At 40.9% G+C, this 15,571-nt stretch overlaps 1 protein-coding gene across 11 annotated transcripts in view; it reads left to right on the top strand.

Annotated features, from left to right (window-relative positions):
* The first annotated feature begins 6,830 nt into the window (after positions 1 to 6,830).
* PEX5L (peroxisomal biogenesis factor 5 like) overlaps positions 6,831 to 15,571 on the top strand; it is a 104,736-nt gene continuing 95,995 nt past the window's right edge. For 3 of the 11 annotated variants that reach the window (XM_085069101.1, XM_085069098.1, XM_085069099.1), the window contains exon 1: positions 7,558 to 7,992. In XM_085069101.1, coding sequence (XP_084925227.1) covers positions 7,972 to 7,992 — 21 coding nt within the window. In that variant the 5' untranslated portion in view covers positions 7,558 to 7,971. Of the gene's footprint in view, positions 7,049 to 7,233; positions 7,253 to 7,555; positions 7,993 to 15,571 lie in introns of those variants that run through there. The other 8 variants (XM_085069100.1, XM_085069097.1, XM_085069102.1 and 5 more) reach the window with 6 other exon arrangements.

The following is a 15,571-nucleotide window of genomic DNA, read 5'->3' as shown; positions in this document are numbered from 1 at the left end:
GTATTCTGTGCCTGATATAGACACAGGCTGGGACAAATTACCTCTGCTTAAACTAAATAGGTTCAAGTCCTTGAGTATCTTGCTGCACAGAGTGTCCAGTCCATTCATTATTCTCTAAGCCTTCACCAATTCTTCATTCCCTTTTGACACATGAATCTGCATCTTCACACAGACTCAGCTGCTGGTGAAGTTATCCCATCATTCCTGACACAGGAGAGCTCCATCATTACTGCTGGATGTTTCTCTTTAGGCCACCTTTAGGTCCTGGGTGTGACAGTAAAACCCAATTATCTATCACAATCTCTCACATACTTTTCATTTATTTTTTCTCAGGTCAGTCATTCAGTCTGAAAATATAATTTAGAATCATAGATCCATATAGTAGCCTGAGTTGGAAAGGATCCATAAAGATTATCAAAGTCCAATTCCTTGACCTGCAAAGGACAGGGGTTTTCCTTCAGTTTTACTGAAGTGTATATGATTTATTAATCCCTTCATACACTAATTTTTTTCCAAAGTCCCAAAATTTATTCCATCTGCATACATTTACCATTAATTATTTTTAAAATAATTTTCTAGTCTTTAAAAGAAATGGGAAACAGAGCATGACCCAACAATCCCTAAGGGAGCCTATTAGATAATAATTCCCACTTTGCATATTAAGACTCCCAGATAAGCAGTTTTAGGTCTTTTTAATATGTTGCCCAGTTGAATTTGCATTATTCTCATTTCTTAATCAAAGGTTGTGTGGTACCATGACAAATGACCCAAGAAAGTCCATTACATCAGCACTACAACATTCATCAACCAAACCTCATATATCAGAAGAAAGTTACTGACTTAGTCCAACAAGATATATTTTCCATAAACCAATAAGAACTGCCATATATTACATTATTCCTGATTATTTTGCTAATAATATCCCATATCAGTCTTCCATTATTTTGCCAGAGATTGGCACCAGGCTGAAAGGCCTGTAATTATGAAGCCATCCCATTTAAAATTCTGGCACAGTATTTGCTTTCCCAGTGCTGTACCAATTAATAAAAACCAACATTAACAGTCCAGAGACATTCTTAAGCAGTTCCTTGAATACTCCCTGATGAATGTTTTTGGAACTGCTGATTATAAAATGCCTCAACTTGGACAGTAGCTGTTTAACAATCTCCACAGCCAGTGATGGAATTTCCCAATCCCTATCTCTACCTGCACAAAATGCTGATAACAGCACTTACTCCCAAAATGCCTCCAGATCAGTAGTTTAAAGACAATTCCCAAGATCCAGGTATTTGAGTTTTCTAACTCCTCTGTGTTGCAGTACCTCTCCAGTGAGTAAGAATATTCCTACTTCAATAAAAATCCTGCTTTCTTTTATACTGAACAGGATCTGAGGTACAAAGTACTCATATCCTTTTCATGCTGCCTACCCTGAATTTATATGGCAACATTAAACCTTTTGCTGCCAGGAAGTCCCTTGTGTCAGTAACCATGTGGAGTTGCTCTAAATGGATGCTCTGCTGAATCCAGTGACTTCTGAAGGTGTGTAAAGTATAACAAACAGTGAAGCAGTTATTATGGTAAGAGGACTATATCTCATTTATGTCACCAGCAATCACTAGTGGATAAAATCTAATTAAAGGGCCAAATTTTCACTTTGAGATTTGGAGAGAATTTTTGTACTCAAGAAAAAAATGATCAGAAGAAATCTGCCTTTCATTTGAGGGCCAGCATGTCTTAGGTACTAGCACAGCAGAATAATTTTTAGCAATACTAAGCCATTTGTGCTAGACTTTCATGAACACTATAAGCAAGTTTTACATCTAAGCTATTTTTCCTAATTTAGGGTAAATTAATGTGTTTACATTGCACTCACTGATGTAATGGCAATGCAGTGCAGATGTACCAAAGCTAGCTGTAAATCCCAGCCAGGCTGGATACTGTCACCCATCCAGCCACAGACACCAGGAGCTTGGAGCAGATAAATGCCTGCAGACTGATGCAGCTTCTGAAACACATTTTCAAACTTCCAGTGAGCTACATGAAGTTAAAATACTACTGGTATCTGAAAAAAAAAAAATATTTCAATTACCTAAGATGGCCAGCTGTGATTGGAAGCTCCTCTGCAAAGAAAGAAATCCTCCTGTGATAGGAATTGATGGTAGGGTCGGACAAACAACAGTAACTGTGGTGCTAAGAAACAATCCCACGGGTGAAGGCAGGACAGCCCTGCTGGGAGGCAAACTCCTGTTCTCATGATTTGCAGATTTGCTGTGGATGATGTGTCACTCCATGGCCATGGCTTGGATCCTCTCTCAGTGGCTGCACTTTGCAGCAGCAGCTCTTGCTGAGCTGAGCTGTTACAGGGGGGAAGGTGTGCTCATTGCAGACCCACTCAGGGTTCACCTTTGCCAAGGAAGTTACAATTTCTCCACAGATATAGGCAGGAGTGGCACAGACCAAGCATAAAATAAACCACAAGAACTTCCACCTCCACATGAGGAGGACTTCTTTAATTTTAGGATGCAGAGCACTGGAACAGGCTGCACAGGGAGGGTGTGGATTACCCCTCTCTGGAGACATCCCAAACCCACCTGGACATGTCCCTGTGTCACCTGCTCCAGGTGAGCCTGCCTTGGCAGGAGGTTGGCCTGGATCATCTCCAGAGGTTCCTTCCAACCTGAAATATCCTGATTCTGTGAAGCAGCAACCTTGCTCCAACATGTGCCACCCCCTGTACAAGGGGAGGTGACCAGGACAGAGCTGGGCTGCTCCCCCTGCCCACTCACAGCACTTACCCTGCCACCAACCTGGGACATGCCACACGTAAAATAGGGACACAGCAATGGAATTTCAGCTCAAACAGGACTGGGAGTTTGTAATTATGCTGGTTACAATCTGTAATAATGTGGTATTATTCTTCACTCTGCTGACAAGTTCTAGGCTGGTATTTACTAACAGACACAGAATAACAGGTGAATAAAACTGGTTCCAACATAATAAAGAATTATATTTTTAGTATTCTACTCACACTATTTACAGTCTAATTGCCATTTGTTACTGTGACTGGTGGTTACTACATAGAGTCTTTTTAATTAAATATTGTATATGCATCATTAGCGAAATTTTAGCTTTTTGAAATTAATTTTGGATTGTGTCTTGTTCAAAATTATTATTCATTAAAGCACGTAAAGAATCTCAAAAACCTTCTTTATATGTATTCCCTAAACACATATAAACACATCAGCACAGGAATGTGTAAATACACATAATATAATTAGCACTTTCACTAATGTGTGGTTGAACCGTTCTTACCTTACAACTGCCACTAGAAAACAATGTATAAAGTGTAATTAGAATCTGTCAGAACTAACAATATTACAAATCCTAATTGTAAGTTATTGATAAAGTTTAACACTATTAATATATTAATTTTGACAGTTTTTGCACCTCATTTGAGTCTAAGAAAAAGCTAGGTTATTTTGAGAAGTTAATTTTTAATCAGCTCCATGTTTTCACAAATTAGGCCAATTATTCTCAGTTAGCAGAAAATAGAATTAACGAAAATATTTATTAGCAATAATGTTTGTAAAGATCTATTTCTTAATAAAATATAGGCACTAGGCATAAATGAACCCAAAGATTTTCCATGTATGCAAATTACTTATCTCCATGGTTACATGAGCTAATAGATGATGTTTTATACAACAAATATGCACCAGAACATTAATCTATTATTGAACAAAGCAGTAAATCTGTGTCTTTATGACCAAACGTGCTACTGGTGGATGCTGGCAACACAATCTGTTGTCACACATGAGAAACACCCAGAGATTCAGAGATCTGAGGAGCACCATGGAGTGATGGAGACAACAACTGCTGGGCATTCTGAGGCACAAGTTCCCCAAAGTGGTCCCTTCAAGTCTCCCTTCTGAAGCTGCAGCAGTAAATCACATCACAGGCTATGCTGCCTCCAAGGCTATATCCCATCCCCTTCAATTTGCATTAAAACTTTTCCACTGAACACTTTGCTGCACACAACACATTGAGGATATATTCACTTTTCTACATGGAGTGTGCAGGCTGGTTTATCAGTGCAAGATTTTCCTAATAAAAATCATGACTTACTCTTGCCATGTGGTTTCTTATGGAAACCACAGACCCTGCCATTCCAATCACTGTGTTAATGAAGAATGTTAGAATAACTGTTGTTGACTTGGAATCTATATAAATTGTCTCACGCAGTTTCACAGTCAGTGATTTAATAACCACTTTTTAAAGTTTGCAGGATGACATCCATATCAGTAAGGCTTAAAGGAATGAAATATCTACCACCTCCCAGGGGTAGTTAAGTGTCAGAGGTTTGACATTAACTAGATAGCTGCCAGCTTCTCCAAAATCTGCTTGTGCACTTTGTATTTCTGAGAATGCCCCTGCATTCCCTTTGCTGTCTTCAGGCTTCCTAATAGTCCCAATGGCCCAAGCAATGTATTAAAAAACAAAATCCGAGCGTTTATTTGTAAAATAAAGGATTTTTATTTGACTTCCTTCAAAATTTCCCCTGGCAATTTAATATTAATTAAAATCTGTTGAGCCATATGGTGACTCTTCTTTTTCTTAACAAACATTATGACTTTCATATTTTCTACCATGATTTTTTCCACTTTTGCCACAACAAACAACAAGGCTTAGAGAGCCCACAGCACACAGACATCACTGGTTCAAATATTAATGCAGCCACACAGACAGACCAAAAGGGACCACAACTGAAAAATATTTTCAAAGCATTTTAAGCAAATGAACTTTGTGTGATTAAGTATGCCCTGCAACAAAACAGATTTTCACACTCATAAACAGAGCAGAGTCATAAAGATCATGGATTCTGGCACTCAGCTCTTCTAAGCTGTAAAGACCTTGCTTTTATATCTGTGGTACAGAATTACACATTAACATTTATATGTTGCCTTTATATGTATGGTACAGAATTACACATTAATATTTTCTGTGCCAGCCATCACTGCATTTTTTGAATTGCACTTTAATCGAGCAATAAATATCATGCAGTGATTCCAGATTAGACCTAGATGGAGAGAGAAACAATCTTGCTGAAGCTTCTTCTTGTGAAAAGCAAGAGCAAAGGCAGAGTTTACACCTGTGGAAGCACAGCACTGGGAGTGTGGCTTGGGCTGAACAATATTTGAAGAACAGAATATTTTGCTCCTTAAGCAGGAGCCCCTGCCAGCCCTCTGTCCCTGCCCACATTTCCCTCCATCTCTCCTCTGCACCAACTGCTGCTTTGCCAGCTTTCTCACTGACCAGTGCCAAGCGATTTAGCCCTCGCTAGGGAAAAAGGCAAAAGCTGGATCTATCTGGCTTTACTGGATCACTCAAATCCTGCCAAAATGTGACATCAATGTGCCACTGCATCAACAAATTGAGCAACGAATGCACCTGCTTCAGATGCATTAGGAAAAATGTCTGTAACACACTAGGCGATAAATCTCTAGATTTGGATCTTGACAAATTCTACCAGTGTTTGTCTCTCACTCACAACTATCACGAATAACCGTTCCTAAATTAACAGCTCTTCTACTATAAACGTATTTTTTCATACCCTGTAGGAAAAATTTAAATTATCATGCATATACATAGGTTTAGAAAAAGGAGATATTGCTACACATAGGCATTGACAAATTTCTCCCAGGTTTCCCCATGAGAAAAACACGAGAGCCTCAGACTTGAACAGTAACAATAAAAAAAATATTTTAAAAAGATGTTTTCAAGTGCTTTAGAAACATTCAGCTACTACAGAAAACCTGCACACTGACACAGGAGTGGATACTCTGGATCTACTGCAGCCAGTACTTCAAAATTACTAAAAGCCAAAAAGTCTAATAAATCTCAACAAACAGCAAAGACACCAGGGCTCCAAGTTTAATAGGACTTGTTTTTTTTCATCTAGACCTAAACTTCTAAATTGAGCACAAAGGCAGTCAAACACTTATATCTGACAAAATCTACACTCCATATTTTGTATTTTAAGTGAAACCATGAAAATTTAAATCTGATATTTTCACCTATCTAAGTGCAGTCACCTTCTGTGAAGTTTTATAGTAATATATGTCTGACATGTATGGACAATCCCAAAGAAGTATTTTAAGCTCATCAGCTCTTAATTGAGGTTTTCAAAGAGGCTTAAGGGATTTAGACAAAAAATATTCATTTCTTATTTCCTTTTATCACCAATGCATGGCTAAACTCCTCGGCTGCTCTGAAAATCTCAGTGAGCTGGATACATATTCACTGGATGTAAGAGAACTGTCACTTTTGCTATCCATCTAAAAGATAAAACTCTTAAGCTGAAGTGAAGAAAATAATTGGATAGATTTTGCTTGTGCCATCACTGAAGACTTTACGAACTCATGTTCTGCAAAACCCCATTTTTTTATCTGAATGAGAACACTTCAAAAAGGCTTATTTAGTCAGCTGAAATGAGAGCTGTGATGATACAAATGTGCTGGTTTCAGGAATATGAAATCTGTTTTGCGTTGCTCTAGTATAGGAACATGCTTAAGGTTGGATTGCTCTGGTCTATCAAAAGCATCATAAAGTTTTGTGTAGTGTAATAGTAAAACTTGGGAGCTCAGAGCCAAGAAATTACACAATCTAGCAAATTCCAGGCGCTGGAGGTTTTCTGTGTTACCGAATATAGATAGCCGGGGTAGCACTGAAATTTAGGATGAAATTGAAACAGCTGCTCCTTTTAGCAGATTCAGAGTTTAAGGTTTGAGGTGGGGGAGAGGAGAAAATAAAGCTGGATCCAAGATGATGCAGGTGTCTCCCGCAGGATTCAGCCAGGCCTGTTGTGCCAGTTTACAAGGTCAGAATTTTGCACGTACGGGCCAGTGCCAGATTTTTGTCTATATAACTGTGTCTTTGGCAAGCGCTGAGAAGCGCTACTAAGCGATGCTGCCGAGCCAGAACAAGAGTCTCCTGCTATTTTCTGGGAATCACAACAGATCACGTTCGCTCTTCATACGCAGAGCACAAGGTAGGGCCCGGGCCGATGCTTTCCCTGAAACCCGGTTAACTGCGGCGGCGGGAGCGGCGGGGAAGAGCCGGGAGCTCCGGGAGAGCGACATTCCCGGGATGCGCCCGTGCGCCGAGCATCTCCCTGCGCGCCGCTCCGTGCGCCACATCCAGGGCTTGCCGTGCCCTGTCTCCGGGACGCTCCGGGTTTTTGCTGTTATGCTCAGTAGGGCTTTTTCCGTGTTGTTTCGTTGTGGTGTTATTTTTAATGCGTGCGGTGGAGCCGGCAGCCCGGGCGGGCGGTGGGCAGCGGCAGCGCGGTGCTGCGGGACCCCGGCGGGCTCCGCCCGGCGGCCGCGGGGCTCCGCGCGTTCCCTGGATGCTGCGCGCTCCCCCTGCGGAGGGAGGGAAGAAGGGAGGAGAGAAGGAAGGAGGAGGAGGGAAGGGGGGAGGGAAGGAGGCCGGGGCTGCCGGCGGGAGGCGGGGGAGGGCGGCCGGGGCCGGGGCCGGCAGGCCGGGGAGCCGCTGCGGGACGAGGCGCGGCGCGGGCGGGCGGGAGAGGCCCGGCAGCAGCGGCAGCCCCGCTCCGCCCCGCGGCTCTCCCCGCCCGGCCGCCCCGCAGCCCTGCCCGGGTCCGCCCGCCTGCCCAGCACCCCGAGCAGCGCTCCTGGGCAGTGCCGGCTCCGCCTCGCACGGGGAAACAGGCAGCGAGGCAAGAGGAGGGCGGCAAACAGCGCTGGGTTATTGTAACCGGTACAGGCGCTGCCAGGACAAAAGGAGCTTTAGCCAAAAATAGCTCGTTCAGGGTTAGGCTTTTTTTTTTTTCTTTCCTTTTTTTTTTTTTTTTTTTTCCCCTTTCTTGTAGTCGAGCGGGCGGGAGCAGTGCCCCCAGCGCAGCGCACAGCCGACCTGCCGGCCTGAGGGGCAGCGAGCAGCCGGGGCAGGATGTACCAGGGACACATGCAGGTAAGGATGCGCGCCGCGCTCCGCCAGCCTCCCAGCGGGCTCCGCTGCTGCGCGGCTCGGGCAACTTTCGGTGGGCTGAGCGGAGGGGAGATGCCACCCTGGCACCGTGCAACAAGTGACCTGGTGCGGTGTGACCGTGGCGCTCCGGCTCGGGGCCGAAGGGAGCGGCGTGCTTGGGGCTGGCGCTGCTCGAGGGGGAGGATGGCAAAGGGGTTCTGTTAACTTTGTAACTAGGTGAAGTTCGCTGTGTATTTTTCCACGTATGATGCCTGCTTGTTCAAACAGATTCAAGGGAGTATTCCAGGGTAAACATTGTTATGGCATGCTTTGAGTGACACATGTCTCCTGCCATCCTCTTGATGCATCTCTTCCTGTATGTCAAGTGAAGGGCAAGCAATAAGGGAAAAGACAGAGCACTTGCTTTGCAAAATCTGCAAAGGTTTCACACCACACTAAAACTGTCGATTTGCTCAGTGTGTTGTGTTTAACGCTGATGGATTTCTATTCTTCCCTCCCGACACGGGATGAGGATTGATTTTGCTAAGCCACGGAATGACTTTGTAGAATGAATTCAAACACATGGCGAAGAGACTTCAAGATTTTAGGCAGAAATCTTGTCTCGTGATCCTTCTGATCTACATCGCCTTGGCAGGATACACCCCTCCCTGATAAAAACATTTTACTGCCTCGGACGTGATGGCTTTAACCTTGACTCCCGCTCTCCTTCACATGGCTCTTCCTTGGAAAGCCAAGTCTGTTTTGAAGGAGGAGGAAGGATCAAAGTGGAGTAAAGGTTTACACTGATCTCCCAAATCCTTCCTTTGCTTTGGACCCAGTCTGGCTTTGTGCTCTTTGCCAGGAACGATCAAATGCTTTTATCACGTACAGTGGCACCAGCCTGGCGTGTGGTGTTGTTAGCACTGAGGCTGTTCAGAGAGGAACTCCAGCCTTAGGAGGTGAGAGTGACCATTGTGTTAGGTGACTCTGCACAGCATTTAAACACCCACTGAGTGGTCATCGGGGACATTGGGCAGTGTCAGAGCCGCGGCTGGGCTCGATGTACACCACTTAAAGGAGGACTCTGATTCAGCACTGCTTTCCAGAGCTGAATGATACCAGTTACTCTTTCATGTTTGCGTTATCTGATCGCAGCAGTGATAAATAATGTGTCATAATGCTGCTTGTGATAGGAGAGCAAACAGGTTCGAGCAAGAGATGTAATCAATGGAGGGAGAGTGCGTATTATGGTTTATTTCTGATTATGAGGTTAAAACACAAAACCAGTTCTATAACTAATGCTACTGAATTGGAGATTGCCAGATAGGTATTTACACTTTTAAGAAAGCAGAAGTTTTTGCTGTGAGTTGTATATTGCAAGGTTTCAACAGATGGACAACATTTTCATAAAAGGAAATCTAATGGAATCTTGAGGTGTCTCACAGCATTGGAAATTTTCTGAGTCATTAAAATATTGAAATCAAACTTGCAGAAGGAAATAAGGTCAAAACATGCAAGTATGTTGTGACTGATGTCCTTTAATTTTTTTTCTTTCAAAACATTTTTATTTTTCTAGCCCAAATATAATCAAGTTCTAACCAAATTCTCTCAAAGGGCTTGCTGAAGTAAAAATACTATTCCTGTTGAGTACACTTGTCATTGTTAAAAACAAAGTCCACCTGAGTTCATCGCCTAAACTTTTTTATATATTTTTGTCCTAACAGAAAACATTACTGATCTTCAGATAACACCTACAAAGCCTAAAGCCTTAGGAGAGTTTTTCATGTTTAGTGGATCCTTAATTAGAGCCTTTAAGTGAGTCAGACAAAGACAATAAAAAGCTAATTTCCTGCAATGAAATGATCTACTGTAATGTTTATTAAACCAGGTTGGAACATATACTAAGTTACCATACAAACACAGTATCAAACCTCATCCTAAGAAAAATGTTGGCACATTTTAAACATTACAGGTCCTTTCTTACTATCTCCAAGGCTTCTTGTAAGGCTTGTACTAATTTAGGGAGAACTGTTTGCAATTACCTATTAATCTAAAATAAGGTGAACCATAAACCCATCCCGATTTGAGCAGATTAAATCAGACACATAAGTCAGCATCCTGGACCCCTAAGCAAAAATAATCTCATTTTTAAAGCACTAAGCCCTTAATAGAATTGTTGCTTCTTGAAGAGCTGGTGGAATGTTTAGCTGGGTAAATTCACTACCTGGGTGCATCCAGATGCAAAATGCTGTGCCAGTATATAATACCTGATCCTACAGACTTTAACTCTTTAGCTTCAGCTCTTCTGAAGTTACAGGGATCGTATGTAGATTTTAGAATCTGATTTAGAATTCCTGTAATCATTTCCCATTTTCCTACTGTTCTATTCTCAGATGTAAAAGTAAAATCTGCAGAATGAATACCATAGTCCCGTTGTTTTAAAAGATGTTTCCAGAGCCCCTGTTTCACTAATAACCTGCTGTAAATCAGCTAATTCATGGAATACTTCTAAAAGGGGAGAACCTTAACAACTGTAACAAGGTAATAAGCGTAATTACAGAGATTGGGAATTTACCTGTGTTGGAGAGGCTTCAATCATTATCAGCTTCAGTGGGGAATTTCTGACTAAGCTTAATAAATTGTGCAAGTGTAGATGAAATATGCTTTGCATTTAAACTCTGCTGAAGCCCAGCGCTGAAAGTACTTTACTTCATCAGCCCATAATGTGTGTATCTCTTCATAATTTTTTTGTTTACAGTACAGATCAGGTTTGTTGGGGTTTTTTTCCCGGAAAGTCAGAAAATCACTTAGTTCATTCCAAAGACCTAGGTTTAGATTTCCTTCATACTGTTTTCTAAATGAAGCATCACAGCACAGAAATACCAGAGAAGTCCTAAGCTAAAATCCCAAAGGCAGCTAAGAAAAATCTAAAAGGAAGGTGTGTCCTCTCTTCACATTTCCAGGTGCCTTTCTGTAGGATTTTGTGATATTTTGTGCACCACATGCTTTCAGGTAAAACTCCAGGAGGGAGGTGAAGTGCCTTCCACAGAGCCAGCACCAGGAACAGCACTAGATGCACAGAAGTACAGTGCCATGGAAGCTCTTTCAAAGCTGTTTCACCATCCTAATAAGATAAAGCATTTGATTTTGCTGTGTTTATCGAGAGGTTTGGGTTGTGTGGTGACCACAAAAAACAGAGCAGGGACTGCCATGGTCCTGAGGCACCTCCAGAGCCCCAGGGTGAGGCTTTTGCATGAGAAAGAGAACTTCAGATGAGACACAAGGGTTGTTTGTCTCCAATACAACCTCAGTTATGTAAGAAGTCCTGTTTAATTCAGTAAATGTGGGCTCTGACAGCATGGAACCTGATGGATGCAGGAGCACACCCTGGGATTCACAGATAAGGCAGAAGAGCCAAGTCTAAATGCTAAACTGCACAGGTGAAAGAGACAGTATTTGTCTCTTAGGACAGCGTGTGCAATCCTGTGTGTGCTGTTTTCCATCTTCCACAAAACAGTAGCAGACCAGATGGAAGAAGAACATAAGCTGACTTCAACCCCCAATCACTGCTCCAAAATGTCTGTCATTTTAACAGCCAACTCTAAGATGTTTTAAAGTTTTTACAGTATATTACAGACCTGGTAGCAGTCCTCCTGTTGACTTTTATGAGAGTTCTATAAATGAACGGGGGCAAATTTCAATCATAGAATGGGAATTGTGGAGCATTTGGCTTCCTATGAAATTCAAAATAAATGCTTTCAAAACTGTTTGCCCTGATGCTGTATTTAGTCAGCTTTCCCCAGCACAAATGCTTGAACAGAAGTGCTTTGCCAAACGTTGGCATGGGATTTTATATATGGCAGTGTTATGTTTTGAGATGGTTTAATTCAGACAGAGCAGAAATCTTGACCACATGTGGCTATCAGAGTTTCTCTGGCACTTTTTTTTTGCAGGAACAAATTCATTAGTCACAACACCTTGGCCAAGTTCCAGATCAGATCATTTGTCTCCTAAACTTTTAATTGCATAGGCAATCAACTTCATGCCCTTAATTCTTGTGTTGTGGTATTTCACATCCTACCATTGGCATTTCATATTTACATGGAATGATCCATATTAATCACTCGCATTTCAGTGAGATTTCAGTGGTTAAACACTAAATGGTTTTAGTGGGTCTACAAAAAATAACTATGTATACATGAAAATTCTTGCGAGGTGGAACCTCAAGGGCTTCACATGTTTTAGTGGACCTGAAAAGTGTTGCTAAATATTTTATACAAAACATTTTTGCACTGATTTCTCAATATTTAAGACACAGCTAATTCACTGGGAAAAGGGAAGCAGAACAGTCTCAAGATTAACTGCAGATGCAAATCCCATTTTGGTTTACTTTGTAACCTATTAAAAATACTGTGATGGTGTTGGTTACACTGCTACCTAAAATAAATAAACCCCAAGCTATTAAGCAGTTACGAATAAAAGAAAAGGTAATGTGCATTTTTACATTCATAAAATGGCCCACAAAGAATATGCACAACATGAAATGGAATTCAATGCTAAATTGAATCTCTGCTCAGCTGTTCATATCAAGATAAACTTAATAACTTTAAGCTACAAAATTTTAGAAATCTTGGCACATCCTAGGCTAGAATCCTAACTGATCTCTAGTGGTGTCTGTGAATCATAACTCCTAGCCTAGCTAAAATTCCATTATGATAAACTGATAATATTTCATTTTTACAACTGTTTTCTAAAAATACTCACAATACTAGGGCAGTGTTTCTGGTGGTATGTTTTCCATTTTGCCTTGATATTTTCCAGTATTTTAGTAGCAGCTCTACAAGTTTTGAACAGCAGGTTATGAACTGCTTATAAATTGAAAAGGGGTAAAAATAATGAGCTCACTTTCCTAGAATGAAGTTAATTCAAAGAAAGTAGATGATAAACTGTGTTTGGCAAAGGCACAGACCGAATTGGTAAAAATGGTGAGCATTTGCAATCTGGTAGAGAGAAGTGTTCCTTGAAGCTGTTAGGAAGATTTACAAGAGCCTAGTAGAAAATCTTGCAAAGACTCAGAAATTCTTGGCTCGTGGTATATTTCTACTGGATGTAAATTAGGAAGAACTCTTACTAACTAAATAAGGATCCACCTCTCTGTTCTGGAATTAAATTCATTCAAAACATAGAAAAACAACAGTCCCTAGCGTAGTCCCTGTCATATATTAATATGAATGTTAGTCTAAACCCAGTGTATAACTTTCAGCAAAGAGGCTTTGCTTACTCAAGAATCATGCTGTACTTTCTTTTTTAAATCTACCATGGTTGTCACAATTTACTATGCAAGGGAGGAGGATAAAAAGTTGGGCTAAAGTCACCCAGCTGGATCAGGATGAGTTGTCCAAATAGAACAAGGGGCATGAAAGGATGGAAAAAATAATTCATACAGAAATTTAGCCTTTAAGAAATGCAGTCTCATAACTTGGCTGTGGAATATTTCATATTTTTTATAATCTTGTTTCTAAGCAAGCTTTAAAAAAGGACATTGATGTACCAACCAGATCCGTTTAAAACCATCTATCTGGCTTGATTTGCTACTTCTTTTGCAAAAGTTAAAAATGAAAAAGGTAAAAGCATTGAAATATTATTTAGAATGAATCTACCAAGCACACAAAGTATGTACTAATTGTTTGTGTCGCAGAATCTAATTTTGCACTGTCTATTTCAGAAATAGGTGATACTGCAAAACTGCGAGAAACACTTGTCTTCCAAATCAGTGTCATGGCATGTAAACTAGGAGGTGACTTTCTGTAACTATGGATTTTCATCATTGTCCAGTAATGTTACTAATAAAATGCCTAAGGTTCATAAAGACCATATTCAGCAAATTCTTGTACCAGGTTAGAATTTTTATGAACAGTCTAATATATCACTACTCTGCTCTCAGACTTTTGAAGTTCTGAGTCATTGGTACATGAGTTTTACTTCCAGTGGTTTATTTGCATATAAATAAAGTAAATTCTAAAATATCAAGAAAGTGAAACTCATTATACTGAGTAGAAAGAAAATCCGTGTCTCATCAGGTTACCCATGACCAGAAATACAAATCACAGCCAATACAATACAAAATTTAGTGTTAGCCCCTGAATGTGATTTTCCCAAAGTTTGCACAATTAGTCATGTATCAAAAAACATTTTATACCAAAATTCTGTAAGTTGGCACAGTAGATGTAAGCATTCAGTTTCCTTCCTCTGTCTCTTCACTACCCGTCACGACACTCAGATTTGCCGCTGTTGCTCCTCTCACTGTCTTGTTTGTTAATTTTCTCCTTCTTGCTTGAGTTCAAAGGCTTTCATGAAACATTTTTCCTCCTGCCACGTTTTTGCTGTGTTTTCCTTCGTGCAGCCCAGAGCAGGGCAGCAAACTCCCCCAGGTCATCCCTGCTGCAGGCAGCAGGGGCTGAGCTCCTCTCAGCAGCTCTCAGTCACACAGCAGAGATGTTCCACGGTGAAGTTCACTGCCACGAGTGGAAGAAATTGAACTGATGGTGGAAAATTTGGTTACCAGCAGAGCTCCCTGCTTATAAACTGTATTGGGATTAGGAAAAACGGGACCACCATGAGAAGGCTTTTTGAAGCCAGTTTTTATAAAAGCACCTGACTTTTGCCTGCAGTCACTACAATGTTTGCAGGGTAGACCTGTGTCCATGAACTCCCTGTTCTCACATGCTTATCAATTTTGGCAATCCCTACAGGAAAAGAGCCCTACTATGTGAGTTTTTCTATAAAATGTGGAACACTCTGCTGCTTCATGTTCCCTTGTCTTAGAGCAGTCTACTGTCTTCTGGTAACTTGGACTGTTCATTTCATATCATTTCCTTAAAACACCCCTTGTCCTAATATGGGTGTTGAACACAAGTTACCAGCACCTTTGGACAGCATTTTTCAATGAACTATGCATTTAGAACAAAATAACACTTATGCATTAAAACAACAGCAAAAGCATGTGTGATAAGGAAAGTACTGTGCAATCAATTCAGACAGATGATCTTTCTTGATTACGTTAAGATTTTGTTTGCTGTTATGAGATACATGAAAGAAATTCAGATGCTCTTGTCCACGGAGATTTGGAAATGAAACCATCACAATTATTTTGACATGCATGTATTATCAATCATTTGGCTTTATAGACTTTAATAGCTTTCAAAAGCTGAAGAAACAAACTTTAAAATTTGCCTTACCAACATTAGAGCCAGCTGTATCTTACCTTTACATCAGTGAATGGAAGTGGAAATGACACTGATGTAAAAAACAGAATAATTTACTTCCAAGCCTTTTTCACATTAATTTTTATCTTCCCCATGTTAGCAGTCAGGTTCCAAAGCTACAGCGTCAAGTAGTGAATACAGCATCTCCTGGATAGGGGCAGGAAAGCTGTCATAAAATGCATTTTCAAATTCAGCATTTTCTGACTACTAGGTGCAGCAATAAAAGGTCCAGGAGCTCTTATTCACTGTTAAATAAAAATCACTTGAGAGGAAATACTTGCCTGTTTAAGCCTGCCCTGAAATACAGAAGTATATTT

Source organism: Lichenostomus cassidix, chromosome 9 (genome assembly GCF_008360975.1).
Source record: "Lichenostomus cassidix isolate B80296 chromosome 9, HeHo_3.0, whole genome shotgun sequence".
Taxonomy (NCBI): Eukaryota; Metazoa; Chordata; class Aves; order Passeriformes; family Meliphagidae; genus Lichenostomus; species Lichenostomus cassidix.
The sequence above is the reverse complement of the archived record's forward strand: the minus strand, read 5'-3'. Positions and strand labels throughout refer to the sequence as shown.